At 44.9% G+C, this 15,640-nt stretch overlaps 1 protein-coding gene across 1 annotated transcript in view; it reads right to left on the bottom strand.

Annotated features, from left to right (window-relative positions):
- LOC139582535 (ryanodine receptor 3-like) overlaps positions 1-15,640 on the bottom strand; it is a 272,990-nt gene that overhangs the window by 57,261 nt on the left and 200,089 nt on the right. Inside the window, exons 61-68 of the mRNA XM_071412622.1 lie at positions 9,729-9,852; positions 9,097-9,212; positions 8,922-8,989; positions 8,687-8,808; positions 8,125-8,174; positions 5,374-5,434; positions 3,015-3,253; positions 2,363-2,444 (exon numbers count right to left, since the gene is read on the bottom strand). Coding sequence (XP_071268723.1) covers positions 2,363-2,444; positions 3,015-3,253; positions 5,374-5,434; positions 8,125-8,174; positions 8,687-8,808; positions 8,922-8,989; positions 9,097-9,212; positions 9,729-9,852 — 862 coding nt within the window. The remainder of the gene's footprint in view (positions 1-2,362; positions 2,445-3,014; positions 3,254-5,373; positions 5,435-8,124; positions 8,175-8,686; positions 8,809-8,921; positions 8,990-9,096; positions 9,213-9,728; positions 9,853-15,640) is intronic.

The raw sequence follows: 15,640 nt of genomic DNA on the forward strand, positions 1-15,640 counted from the left end.
AGAGACATTAATATACTCAGAGACATTAATACACACATAGACATTAACACACACAGAGACATTAACACACACAGAGACATTAATACACACAGAGACATTAATACACACTGAGAAAAATTGATGATAACATGATTGTGGGAGATGTCTTGTTAGACTTCAGTGTAGCTTTTTATTTTATTTTATTTTACCGTTATTTTACCAGGTAAGTTGACTGAGAACACGTTCTCATTTGTAGCAACGACCTGGGGAATAGTTACAGGGGAGAGGAGGGGGATGAATGAGCCAATTGTAAACTGGGGATTATTAGGTGACCGTGATGGTTGAGGGCCAGATTGGGAATTTAGCCAGGACACCGGGGTTAACACCCCTACTCTTACGATAAGTGCCATGGGATCTTTAATGACCTCAGAGAGTCAGGACACCCGTTTAACGTCCCATCCGAAAGACGGCACCCTACACAGAGCAGTGTCCCCAATCACTGCCCTGGGGCATTGGGATCTTTGTTTAGACCAGAGGAAAGAGTGCCTCCTACTGGCCCTCCAACACCACTTCCAGCAGCACCTGGTCTCCCATCCAGGGACTGACCAGGACCAACCCTGCTTAGCTTCAGAAGCAAGCCAGCAGTGGTATGCAGGGTGGTATGCTGCTGGCGTCTGACATTATTGATCATAGTCTGCTGCTGGAAAAACATATGTGTTATGGCTTTACAGCCCCTGATATAATGTGGATAAAGAGTTACTTGTCTAACAGAACACAGAGGGTGTTCTTTAATGGAAGCCTTTCAAATATAATCCCGTTAGAATCAGGAATTCCCCAGGGTAGCTGTTTAGGCACCTTGCTTTTTTCAATTTTTACTAACGACATGCCACTGACTTGGAGTAAAGCCAGAGTGTCTATGAATGAGGATGACTCAACGCTATACACGTCAGCTACTACAGCGACTGAAATTACTGCAACACTCAACACAGAGCTGCAGTAAGTTTCAGAGTGGGTGGCAAGGAATAATTTAGCCCTAAATATTTCTAAAACTAAAAGCATTGTATTTGGAACAAAACTCTCACTAAACCCTAAACCTCAACTAAATCTTGTAATAAATAATGTGGAAATTGAGCAAGTTGAGATGACTAAACTGCTTGGAGAAACCCTAGATTGTAAACTGTCATGGTCAAAACATATTGATGCAGTAGTAGCTAAGATGGGGAGAAGTCTGTCTATAATAAAGCGCTGCTCTACCTCCTTAACAACACTATCAACAAGGCAGGTCCTACAGGCCCTAGTTTTGTCGCACCTTGACTACTGTTCAGTCGTGTGGTCAGGTGCCACAAAAAAAGGACTTAGGAAAATTGCAATTGGCTCAGAACAGGGCAGCATGGTTGGCCCGTGGATGTAAACAGAGAGCTAATATTAATAATATGCATGTCAAACTCTCCTGGCTGAAAGTGGAGGAGAGATTGACTTCATCACTACTTTTATTTATGAGAGGAATTGACATGTTGAATGCACCGAGCTGTCTGTCTAAACTACAGGCACACAGCTCGGACACCCATGCATACCCCACAAGACATGCCACAAGAGGTCTCTTCACAGTCCCCAAGTCCAAAACAGACTATGGGAGGCGCACAGTACTACGTAGAGCCATGACTACATGGAACTCTATTCCACATCAAGTAACTGATGCAAGCAGTAGAATCAGATTTTAAAAAGCAACACAAACATTGGCACACACACACACACACACACACATACACGTGGATTTAGTACTGTAGATACGTGGTAGTGGTAGTGTAGGGGCCTGAGGGCACACAGTGTGTTGTAAAATCTGCGAATGTATTGTAATGTTTTTAAAGTTGTATAAACTGCCTTAATTTTGCTGGACCCCAGGAAGAGTAGCTGCTGCTTTGGCAGCAGCTAATGGGGATCCATAATAAATACAATACACACAGAGACATTAACACACACACACAGAGAGATTAAGACACACAGAGAGATTAACACACAGAGAGACATTAATACACACAGAGACATTAATACACACAAACATACACATTTACAGTAGACATGAGTACATTGCTGTGCCATAGCACTCTGAAGGAGAGACTTGGGGGACAATGGAATTCAATAAAAAAGTGTCTTTATTGCTAAAAGTAGAACCAGCACGTTTCAGCTTTTCATTATTTAATTATTTTCTTCTTCACTTACAGCACTCAAACGTGACTTAGAGCACACCACAGTTCAGACATTGTGATGTTTCTAGTCAGTGTTGGATGGAGTTTTCCTTCTCCAATTATCCAGAGAGATTTAATCACTCTCATTCCATCTCCTGCTCCTACTGTACCTCCTTAGATGTGGTGAGGCCTCATACCTCTCCATGAAGATGTGTTTCCCCGTGCCCAATGAGTAGAGACACGTCACAATGCGATAGCACGACAGCTGGACATCATCCACTGGAAAAGGCAACACACACAGGTCAGATTTCCTAGCAATACTAGGACCCCCAGCCGCTCCCCAACCTCTCCTCTGGGCACACCCAGCCATTCCAAACCTCTCCTCGGGACCCCCAGCCGTTCTAAACCTCTCCTCGGGACCCCCAGCCACTCCTAAACCTCTCCTCGGGACCCCCAGCCACTCCTAAACCTCTCCTCGGGACCCCCAGCCACTCCTAAACCTCTCCTCGGGACCCCCAGCCACTCCTAAACCTCTCCTCTGGGACCCCCAGCCGTTCTAAACCTCTCCTCGGGACCCCCAGCCACTCCCAAACCTCTCCTCTGGGACCCCCAGCCGTTCCAAACCTCTCCTCTGGGACCCCCAGCCGTTCCAAACCTCTCCTCTGGGACCCCCAGCCACTCCCAAACCTCTCCTCGGGACCCCAGCCATTTGGGAGTGGCTGGGGGTCCCGAGGAGAGGTTTAGGAGTGGCTGGGGTCCCGAGGAGAGGTTTGAGAACCACTGCACTAGGGGACTCACGCATGGTGCAACCAGTGTAAATGTATTAAAATAACATCAAGGCTAACTCACCCAGCAGGCAGACTCCAAAGTTGTGCATGGTGACGTGTTCGAACAGGGCTGTGAGGATGGGCAGCAGAGCGGTGGTGGCGTAGGTGATGTTCTGGGACAAGCCCTTCATCTGGCTCCGGGACTGGCTGAACTTCCCCAGCTTCAGCATCTCCAGGGTCTTCTCTAGGTCCTCCGCTGCATTCTCAAATAACGTCCTGACCCCAGCCTTCACCATCTCTGAGCCTGACTTCATCACCGTCCTGGGAGGAAGAGGACAAAAGGAGAGGTGTAAGAACAACAGAACAGAAGGAGAGGTGTAAGAACAACACAGAAAATAAGCGTTAATGATTCTCCTATAATGACAAAAGGACGCTCTGCACAACCAAATCTAAGCTTTTGGTCAGTAATGACATTAAGAGATTCTCCTCACACAGGAAACCATTTGTGTAATGGATTCCTACAGGGGTCATACGTGGATGGACGGACAGACAAACTACACTGAAAAAGGTGTGTACTTTTCATATCCAGAATAATGATCAACATACATAGCTAAAGTATGAAATTGTCTTTATTGACTTTAATGTCGTAAGCATCTTAACCTTTATTAGTTGTACATGTTTAATGTAACGTTTATATCCACAGGGAGTTTATTTCCACAGGGAGTTTATTTCCACAGGGAGTTTATTTCCACAGGGAGTTTATTTCCACAGGGAGTTTATTTCCACAGGGAGTTTATTTCCACAGGGAGTTTATATCCACAGGGAGTTTATATCCACAGGGAGTTTATTTCCACAGGGAGTTTATTTCCACAGGGAGTTTATTTCCACAGGGAGTTTATTTCCACAGGGAGTTTATTTTCACAGGGAGTTTATATCCACAGGGAGTTTATTTCCACAGGGAGTTTATTTTCACAGGGAGTTTATATCCACAGGGAGTTTATTTCCACAGTGAGTTTATTTCCACAGGGAGTTTATATCCACAGGGAGTTTATATCCACAGGGAGTTTATATCCACAGGGAGTTTATTTCCACAGGGAGTTTATATCCACAGGGAGTTTATTTTCACAGGGAGTTTATTTCCACAGGGAGTTTATATCCACAGGGAGTTTATATCCACAGGGAGTTTATATCCACAGGGAGTTTATTTCCACAGGGAGTTTATATCCACAGGGAGTTTATTTTCACAGGGAGTTTATTTCCACAGGGAGTTTATTTTCACAGGGAGTTTATTTTCACAGGGAGTTTATATCCACAGGGAGTTTATATCCACAGGGAGTTTATATCCACAGGGAGTTTATTTCCACAGGGAGTTTATATCCACAGGGAGTTTATTTTCACAGGGAGTTTATATCCACAGGGAGTTTATTTCCACAGGGAGTTTATTTTCACAGGGAGTTTATTTCCACAGGGAGTTTATTTCTACAGGGAGTTTATTTCCACAGGGAGTTTATTTTCACAGGGAGTTTATTTCCACAGGGAGTTTATATCCACAGGGAGTTTATTTTCACAGGGAGTTTATTTCCACAGGGAGTTTATTTTCACAGGGAGTTTATTTTCACAGGGAGTTTATATCCACAGGGAGTTTATATCCACAGGGAGTTTATTTTCACAGGGAGTTTATTTCCACAGGGAGTTTATTTCTACAGGGAGTTTATTTCCACAGGGAGTTTATTTCCACAGGGAGTTTATTTTCACAGGGAGTTTATTTTCACAGGGAGTTTATATCCACAGGGAGTTTATATCCACAGGGAGTTTATTTTCACAGGGAGTTTATTTCCACAGGGAGTTTATTTCTACAGGGAGTTTATTTCCACAGGGAGTTTATTTTCACAGGGAGTTTATATCCACAGGGAGTTTATATCCACAGAGAGTTTATTTTCACAGGGAGTTTATTTCCACAGGGAGTTTATTTTCACAGGGAGTTTATATCCACAGGGAGTTTATATCCACAGGGAGTTTATTTTCACAGGGAGTTTATTTCCACAGGGAGTTTATTTCTACAGGGAGTTTATATCCACAGGGAGTTTATTTCCACAGGGAGTTTATATCCACAGGGAGTTTATTTTCACAGGGAGTTTATATCCACAGGGAGTTTATTTCCACAGGGAGTTTATTTCCACAGGGAGTTTATTTCCACAGGGAGTTTATTTCCACAGGGAGTTTATTTCCACAGGGAGTTTATTTCCACAGGGAGTTTATTTCCACAGGGAGTTTATTTCCACAGGGAGTTTATTTCCACAGGGAGTTTATATCCACAGGGAGTTTATTTCCACAGGGAGTTTATTTCCACAGGGAGTTTATATCCACAGGGAGTTTATTTCCACAGGGAGTTTATTTCCCATTGAGAGGTTTGTTCTTCCGGGTCTTTAAAAGGCTCTTACCTTGTGTCGAGGGAATGAGCCAGGATGTGTAGACAGCTCACCATAATAGCCGAGTCGCTCCCTAAGACAACACATTGATATGGAAATCACTGCCAAAGACTACAGGCAGCGCTGAGTACAAATCAGAGCACTAAGGCACACTGGTAAAGGCCTGGCACACTGGTAAAGGCTTGTCACAGTGGTAAAGGCCTGTCACACTGGTAAAGGCCTGGCACACTGGTAAAGGCCTGGCACACTGGTAAAGGCCTGGCACACTGGTAAAGGCCTGGCACACTGGTAAAGGCCTGGCACACTGGTAAAGGCCTGGCACACTGGTAAAGGCCTGACACACTGGTAAAGGCCTGGCACACTGGTAAAGGCCTGGCACACTGGTAAAGGCCTGGCACACTGGTAAAGGCCTGGCACACTGGTAAAGGCCTGGCACACTGGTAGAGGCCTGGCACACTGGTAAAGGCCTGGCACACTGGTAGAGGCCTATCACACTGGTAAAGGCCTGACACACTGGTAAAGGCCTGACACACTGGTAAAGGCATTGACACACAGGTAAAGGCCTGGCACACTGGTAAAGGCCTGGCACACTGGTAAAGGCCTGGCACACTGGTAAAGGCCTGGCACACTGGTAAAGGCCTGGCACACTGGTAAAGGCATTGACACACTGGTAGAGGCTTGGCACACTGGTAGAGGCCTGGCACACTGGTAAAGGCATTGACACACTGGTAGAGGCTTGGCACACTGGTAAAGGCCTGGCACACTGGCAAAGGCATTGACACACTGGTAGAGGCTTGGCACAATGGTAAACCCCTGGCACACTGGTAAAGGCCTGACACACAGGTAAAGGCCTGGCACACTGGTAGAGGCCTGGCACACTGGTAAAGGCCTGGCACACTGGTAGAGGCCTGGCACACTGGTAGAGGCCTGACACACTGGTAGAGGCCTGACACACTGGTAAAGGCCTGACACACTGGTAAAGGCCTGACACACTGGTAAAGGCCTGGCACACCGGTAAAGGCCTGGCACACTGGTAAAGGCCTGGCACACTGGTAAAGGCCTGGCACACTGGTAAAGGCATTGACACACAGGTAAAGGCCTGTCACACTGGTAAAGGCCTGGCACACTGGTAAAGGCCTGGCACACTGGTAAATGCCTGGCACACTGGTAAAGGCTTGGCACACTGGTAGAGGCCTGGCACACTGGTAAAGGCATTGACACACTGGTAAAGGCCTGGCACACTGGTAATGCCTGGCACACTGGTAATGCCTGACACACTGGTAATGCCTGGCACACTGGTAAAGGCTTGACACAATGGTAAAGGCTTGGCACACTGGTAGAGGCCTGGCACACTGGTAAAGGCATTGACACACTGGTAGAGGCTTGGCACAATGGTAAACCCCTGGCACACTGGTAAAGGCCTGACACACAGGTAAAGGCCTGGCACACTGGTAGAGGCCTGGCACACTGGTAGAGGCCTGGCACACTGGTAGAGGCCTGACACACTGGTAGAGGCCTGACACACTGGTAAAGGCCTGACACACTGGTAAAGGCCTGACACACTGGTAAAGGCCTGGCACACTGGTAAAGGCCTGGCACACTGGTAAAGGCCTGGCACACTGGTAAAGGCCTGGCACACTGGTAAAGGCATTGACACACTGGTAAAGGCCTGGCACACTGGTAAAGGCCTGGCACACTGGTAAAGGCCTGGCACACTGGTAAAGGCCTGGCACACTGGTAAAGGCCTGGCACACCGGTAAAGGCCTGGCACACCGGTAAAGGCCTGGCACACCGGTAAAGGCCTGGCACACTGGTAAAGGCCTGGCACACCGGTAAAGGCCTGGCACACCGGTAAAGGCCTGGCACACTGGTAAAGGCCTGGCACACTGGTAGAGGCCTGGCACACTGGTAAAGGCCTGGCACACTGGTAAAGGCCTGTTACACTGGTAAAGGCCTGGCACACTGGTAAAGGCCTGGCACACTGGTAAAGGCCTGGCACACTGGTAAAGGCTTGGCACACTGGTAAAGGCCTGGCACACTGGTAAAGGCATTGACACACTGGTAAAGGCCTGGCACACTGGTAAAGGCCTGGCACACTGGTAAAGGCATTGACACACTGGTAAAGGCCTGGCACACCGGTAAAGGCCTGGCACACTGGTAAAGGCCTGGCACACTGGTAAAGGCCTGGTACACTGGTAAAGGCATTGACACACTGGTAAAGGCCTGGCACACTGGTAAAGGCCTGGCACACTGGTAAAGGCATTGACACACTGGTAAAGGCCTGGCACACTGGTAAAGGCCTGGCACACTGGTAAAGGCCTGGCACACTGGTAAAGGCATTGACACACTGGTAAAGGCCTGGCACACTGGTAAAGGCCTGGCACACTGGTAAAGGCATTGACACACTGGTAAAGGCCTGGCACACCGGTAAAGGCCTGGCACACTGGTAATGGCCTGGCACACTGGTAAAGGCATTGACACACTGGTAAAGGCCTGGCACACTGGTAAAGGCCTGGCACACTGGTAAAGGCATTGACACACTGGTAAAGGCCTGGCACACTGGTAAAGGCATTGACACACTGGTAAAGGCCTGGCACACCGGTAAAGGCCTGGCACACTGGTAATGGCCTGGCACACTGGTAAAGGCCTGGCACACTGGTAAAGGCATTGACACACTGGTAAAGGCATTGACACACTGGTAAAGGCATTGACACACTGGTAAAGGCCTGACACACTGGTAAAGGCATTGACCGAGGTCCTTACCAAAGAGGGAAATCCTGTGTCTGACAAGAGCTGCCATCTTACAGAACAGGCTGTAAAACATAGGAGAGGAAAGGCAATGAAATAACCAGATAAATATAGGATAGGAAAGGCAATGAAATAACCAGATAAATATAGGATAGGAAAGGCAATGAAATAACCAGATAAAAATAGGAGAGGAAAGGCAATGAAATAACCAGATACATATAGGAGAGGAAAGGCAATGAAATAAGCAGATAAATATAGGAGAGCAAAGGCAATGAAATAACCAGATAAAGAAAGGAGAGAAGAAGAAAACAAACTGAGGAAAACAAGAAAAAAATTGGTCACAAGTTTCACATGTGTATTGTAGTGCCCAGTCTGAAATCAATCTATAACTACCTTCCCTAGACACCAGGCTAGGTGAAATGTACTCCATTATAGCTTACACCTATCTGATCCTATCAGGTCAATTGGAAGTGTCTATGAATAAGTGACTCTCATTAGAAAACTGTGGCTGGGAATTGAGTTGAGTTCAGACTGCCAACATTGTCATTCACCAGTGTGTCTGCTACTGGTACCTTACCTGGTGATCATCTCCTTCTCCTTGTTAGAGGCGTAGCCACTGCTGCTCAGGTTCTTACTGGGCGAGGACAGGAAGTACATGCTGTGATTCTTAAAGTACATGTCTATGAGTGGTAGCAGCACCTGTAGGGCAGGTTGGGAGAAGAAGGGGTGGATCAAGGCAGAGCTTAGAGAGCTTATTCCACAGTGTCAACAATTAATTTCCTGTCTATTGTTGAAAGACTGTACATCCATACCTTGGCGAAGAACTTGATTTCCTGATCGTGAGGCGATTTGTCTGTCTTCCCGCTGGTAGCCATGGCCTCTGGAAAAAACAGGTTTCAAAGACGTATACAATTTAAACTAGACACTTAACTAAATTCTCAATTCCATATTTGAAAGCATATTCATCAAATGTCTGAGTGGACTCACCTAGGTGGGCGATGAACTCCTGAGCTGAGTCCACATTCTTCAGCAACCTCTTGAGGAACGTGTAAGCAAACCTCTTCTCCATGGACAATGAGTCTTGCTCCATGTCCTTCAGGCCTCTGCAGAACATCAATAAGATAAGACACAATAGAACTTCATTGATCTGACTTAAACAGTGCTGATTACTGTTTAAGTCAGCCGATTACTGTTTAAGTCTGCCGATTACTGTTTTAGTCTGCCGATTACTGTTTAAGTCTGCCGATTACTGTTTAAGTCAGTTGATTACTGTTTTAGTCTGCTGATTACTGTAATACTACTGTATTACAGTAGTAATACTACTGTATTACAGTAATAATACTACTGTATTACAGTAATAATACTATTGTATTACAGGTGACTTTGATCTGAATCTTCAGGCGCAAACAGGAGAAACATTTTCAAAGCATTTCTTCTCAATGGACTTGAAGTTCAGGTGGCATCTCTTCCATTTCAAAACATTGAACTATCCCACTGAACATGACATGACAGAATGTAAGAAACAGTGATGGACTGATTGGTTAACTGATTGATTTCACGTCCTCTGTGGTAACAGACAGATGCAGTATACGGTGAGATAGTTAGGGGGAGAGTCTGACCTGGTGATAGTGTATCCATTGATCTGAAGAAATTTAAAGAGATCCTGGACCTTCTCTCTGTCTCTGTATTTCTCCTTGGCTGTCAGAGTGTCATAGGGCACCAACAATGGGTGGCTCCCTCCTCCTGAGACAGACAGCAAACACATCAAACAGTGGCTCCACTTTCACAAACATACAGTATATACATACAGTATATACATACAGTGGGGAGAACAAGTATTTGATACACTGCCGATTTTGCAGGTTTTCCTACTTACAAAGCATGTGGAGGTCTGTAATTTTTATCATAGGTACACTTCAACTGTGAGAGACGGAATCTAAAACAAAAATCCAGAAAATCACATTGTATGATTTTTAAGTAATTAATTTGCATTTTATTGCATGACATAAGTATTTGATACATCAGAAAAGCAGACCTTAATATTTGGTACAGAAACCTTTGTTTGCAATTACAGAGATCATACGTTTCCTGTAGTTCTTGACCAGGTTTGCACACACTGCAGCAGGGATTTTGGCCCACTCCTCCATACAGACCTTCTCTAGATCCTTCAGGTTTCGGGGCTGTCGCTGGGCAATACGGACTTTCAGCTCCCTCCAAAGATTTTCTATTGGGTTCAGGTCTGGAGACTGGCTAGGCCACTCCAGGACCTTGAGATGCTTCTTACGGAGCCACTCCTTAGTTGCCCTGGCTGTGTGTTTCGGGTTGTTGTCATGCTGGAAGACTCAGCCACGACCCATCTTCAATGCTCTTACTGAGGGAAGGAGGTTGTTGGCCAAGATCTCGCGATACATGGCCCCATCCATCCTCCCCTCAATACGGTGAAGTCGCCCTGTCCCCTTTGCAGAAAAGCATCCCCAAAGAATGATGTTTCCACCTCCATGCTTCACGGTTGGGATGGTGTTCTTGGTTGTCCTCATCCTTCTTCTTCCTCCAAACACGGCGAGTGGATTTTAGACCAAAAGGCTCTATTTTTGTCTCATCAGACCACATGACCTTCTCCCATTCCTCCTCTGGATCATCCAGATGGTCATTGGCAAACTTCAGACAGGCCTGGACATGCGCTGGCTTGAGCAGGGGGACCTTGCGTGCGCTGCAGGATTTTAATCTGTGACGGCGTAGTGTGTTACTAATGGTTTTCTTTGAGACTGTGGTCCCAGCTCTCTTCAGGTCATTGACCAGGTCCTGCCGGGTAGTTCTGGGCTGATCCCTCACCTTCCTCATGATCATTGATGCACCACGAGGTGAGATCTTGCATGGAGCCCCAGACCGAGGGTGATTGACCGTCATCTTCAACTTCTTCCATTTTCTAATAATTGCGCCAACAGTTGTTGCCTTCTCCCCAAGCTGCTTGCCTATTGTCCTGTAGCCCATCCCAGCCTTGTGCAGGTCTACAATTTAACCCTGATGTCCTTACACAGCTCTCTGGTCTTGGCCATTGTGGAGAGGTTGGAGTCTGTTTGATTGAGTGTGTGGACAGGTGTCTTTTATACAGGTAACGAGTTCAAACAGGTGCAGTTAATACAGGTAATGAGTGGAGAACAGGAGGGCTTCTTAAAGAAAAACTAACAGGTCTGTGAGAGCCGGAATTCTTACTGGTTGGTAGGTGATCAAATACTTATGTCATGCAATAAAATGCAAATTAATTACTTAAAAATCATACAATGTGATTTTCTGGATTTTTGTTTTAGATTCCGTCTCTCACAGTTGAAGTGTACCTATGATAAAAATTACAGACCTCTACATGCTTTGTAAGTAGGAAAACCTGCAAAATCGGCAGTGTATCAAATACTTGTTCTCCCCACTGTATATATATATACAGTATATACATATATATATATATACACATATATATATATATATATATATATATATATATATATATATATACATATACATATATATACACCCACATCTATACATACAGTATATACCTACATATACACTACCGTTCAAACGTTTGGGGCACTTAGAAATGTCCTTGTTTTGAAAGAAAAGCAAACTGTCCTCTTGCTCAGTTGTGCACCGGGACTTCCCACTTGTCTTTCTATTCTGGTTAGAGCCAGTTTGCGCTGTTCTGTGAAGTAAGTAGTACACAGCGTTGTACGAGATCTTCAGGTTCTTGGCAATTTCTCAGAACAAGAATAGACTAACGAGTTTCAGAAGAAAGTTATTTGTTTCTGGCCATTTTTGTGTCTGTAATCGAACCAACAAACCCTGATGCTCCTGATACTCAACTAGTCCAAAGGAGGCCAGTTTTATTGCTTCTTTAATCAGCACGACAGTTTTTAGCTGTGCTAACATAATTGCAAAATGGTTTTCTAATGATCAATTAGCCTTTAAAATGATAAACTTGGATTAGCTAACACAACATGCCATTGGAACACAGGAGTGATAGCTGCTGATAATGGGCCTCTGTACACTTATGTAAATATTCCATTAAAAATCAGCCGTTTCCAGCTACAATAGTCAGTTACATTAACAATGTCTAAACTGTATTTCTGATCAATTTGATGTTATTTTAAAAGACAAAAAATGTGCTTTCCTTTCAAAAACAAGGACATTACAAAGTGACACCAAACTTTTGAATGGTTGTGTATATTTATAACATATATATATATATATATATATATAATAAAATATATATAAACCTACATATACACTACCGGTCAAACGTTTTAGAACAGCTACTCATTCAAGGGTTTTTCTTAGTTTTAATATTTTCTACATTGCGGAATAATAGTGAAGACATCAAAAATATGAAATAACACATAGGGAATCATGTAGTAACCAAAAAAGTGTTGAACATATTTTATATTCTTCAAAGTAGCCACCCTTTGCCTTGATGACAGCTTTTCACACTCTTGGCATTCTCTCAACCAGCTTCATGAGGAATGCTTTTCCAACAGTCTTGAAGGAGTTACCACATATGTTGAGCACTTGTTGGCTGCTTTTTCTTCACTCTGCGGTCCAACTCATCCCAAATAATCTCAATTGGGTTGAGGTCGGGTGACTGTGGAGGCCAGTTCATCTGATGCAGCACTCCATCACTCTCCCTCTTGGTCAAATATCCCTTACACAGCCTGGAGGTGTGTTGAAAAACAAATGATAGTCCCACTAAGCGCAAACCAGATGTGATGGCGTATTGCTGAAGAATGCTGTGGTAGCCTTACAGCGTCACCAGTAAAGCAGCCCCACAACATCACACCTACTCCTCCATGATTCAGTGGGAACCACACATGTGGAGATCATCCGATCACCTTCTCTGCATCTGATAAAGACACAGCGGTTGGAACCAAACATAAAAAAAACAACAACATATTTTACCCCTTTTTCGTGGTATCCAATTGTAGTTACTGTCTTGTCTCAACGCTGCAACTCCCGTACGGACTCAGGAGAGGCGAAGGTCGAGAGCCATGCATCCTCCGAAACACAACCCAACCACGCCACACTGCTTCTTGACACAATGCACATCCATCCCGGAAGCCAGCCTCACCAATGTGTCAGAGGAAACACCGTACACCTGGCGACCTGGTAAGCGTGCACTGCGCCCGGCCCGCCACAGGAGTTGCTAGGGCACGTTGAGACAAGAACATCCCTGCCGGCCAAACCCTCCCTAACCCGGACGACGCTAGGCAAATTGTGCACCACCCCATGTGCCTCCCAGTCACGGACGGCTGCGACAGAGCCTGGGCTCGAACCCAGAATCTCTGGTGGCACAGCTAGCACTGCGATGCAGTGCCCTAGACCGCTGCGCCACCCGGGAGGCCTGGCACCAAAAAGTTTGACTCATCAGACTAAGCGACAGATTTCCACAGGTCTAATGTACACTGCTCGTGTTTCTTGGCCCAAGCGAGTCTCTTCTTATTATTGGTGTCCTTTAGTAGTGGTTTCTTTGCAGCAATTCGACCATGAAGGCCTGATTCACGCAGTCTCCTCTGAACAGTTGATGTTGAGATGTGTCTGTTACATGAACTCCGTGAAGCATTTATTTGGGCTGCAATTTCTGACGTGGAGTTAACGCTAATGAACTTTGCAGCAGAGGTAACTCTTGGTCTTCCGTTCCTGTGGCGGTCCTCATGAGAGCCAATTTTATCATAGTGCTTGATGGTTTTTGCGACTGCACTTGAAAAAACATTCAAAGTTCTTGAAATGTTCCACATTGACTGACCTTCATGTCTTAAAGTAATGATGGACTGTTGTTTCTCTTTGCTTATTTGAGCTGTTCTTGCCATAATATGGACTTGGTATTTTACCAAATAGGGCTATCTTCTGTATTCCACCCCTTCCGTGTCACAAGAGTGTGAAAAGCTGTCATCAAGGCAAAGGGTGGCTACTTTAACTGTTTTTGGTTACTACAAAACTATAGTTTTGGCATTCCGGTTGAAGTCGGAAGTTTACATAGACTTAGGTTGGAGTCATTAAAATCACTTTTCAACCACTCCGCAAATTTCTCATTAACAAACGATAGTTTTGGCAAGTCTGTTAGGACATCTACTTTGTGCATGACCCAAGTAATTTTCCCAAAAATTGTTTACAGACAGATTATTTCACTTATAATTCACTGTATCACAATTCCAGTGGGTCAGAAGTTTACATACACTAAGTTGACGGTGCTTTTAAACAGCTTGGAATATTCCCAAAAATTATGTCATGGCTTTAGAAGCTTCTGATAGGCTAATTGACATCATTTGAGTCAATTGGTGTATCTGTGGATGTATTTCAAGGCCTAACTTCAAACTCAGTGCCTCTTTGCTTGACATCATGGGAAAATCAAAAGAAATCAGCCAAGACCAGTATGTATATACTGTATGTCGACATCCACAAGTCTGGTTCATCCTTGGGAGCAATTTCCAAACGCCTGAAGGTACCATGTTCATCTGTACAAACAATAGTACGCAAGTATAAACACCATGGGACCACACAGCCGTCATACCACTCAGGAAGGAGACGCGTTCTGTCTCCTAGAGATGAACGTACTTTGGTGCAAAAAAGTGCAAATCAATCCCAGAACAACAGCAAAGGACCTTGTGAAGACGAAGGAGGAAACAGGTACAAAATTATCTATATCTACAGTAAAGCGAGTCCTATATCGACATAACCTGAAAGGCCAATCAGCAAGGAAGAAGCCACTGCTCTAAAACCGCCATAAAAAAGCCAGACTACGGTTTGCAACTGCACATGGGGACAAAGATCAATGAAATGTCCTCAGAGAAATGTCCTCTGGTCTGATGAAACAAAAATAGAACTGTTTGGCCATAATGATCATCGTTATGGTTGGAGGAAAAAGGGGGAGGCTTGCAAGCCGAAGAACACCATCCCAACCTTGAAGCATGGGGGTGGCAGCATCATGTTGTGGGAGCGCTTTGCTGCAGGAGGGACTGGTGTACTTCACAAAATAGATGGCAACATGAGGCAGGAAAATCATGTGGATATATTGAAGCAACATCTCAAGACATCAGTCAGGAAGTTAAAGCTTTGTCGCAAATGGGTCTTCCAAATGGACACTGACCCCAAGCATACTTCCAAAGTTGTTGCAATATGGCTTAAGGACAACAAAGTCAAGTTATTGGAGTGGCCATCACAAAGCCCTGACCTCAATCAATATAGAACATTTGTGGGCAGAACTGAAAAAGTGTGTGCGAGTAAGGAGGCCTACAAACCTGACTCAGTTACACCAGTTCAGTCAGGAGGAATGGGCCAAAATTCACCCAACTTATTGTGGGAAGCTTGTGGAAGGCTACCCGAGACGTTTGACCCAAGTTAAACAATTTAAAGGCAATGCTACCAAATACTAATTGAGTGTATTTAAACTTCTGACCCACTGGGAATGTGATGAAAGAAATAAAAGCTGAAATAAATCATTCTCTCTACTATTATTCTGACATTTCACAGTCTTACAATAAAGTGGTGA

This window comes from Salvelinus alpinus, chromosome 8, assembly GCF_045679555.1.
Source record: "Salvelinus alpinus chromosome 8, SLU_Salpinus.1, whole genome shotgun sequence".
In the NCBI taxonomy this organism is placed as follows: domain Eukaryota; kingdom Metazoa; phylum Chordata; class Actinopteri; order Salmoniformes; family Salmonidae; genus Salvelinus; species Salvelinus alpinus.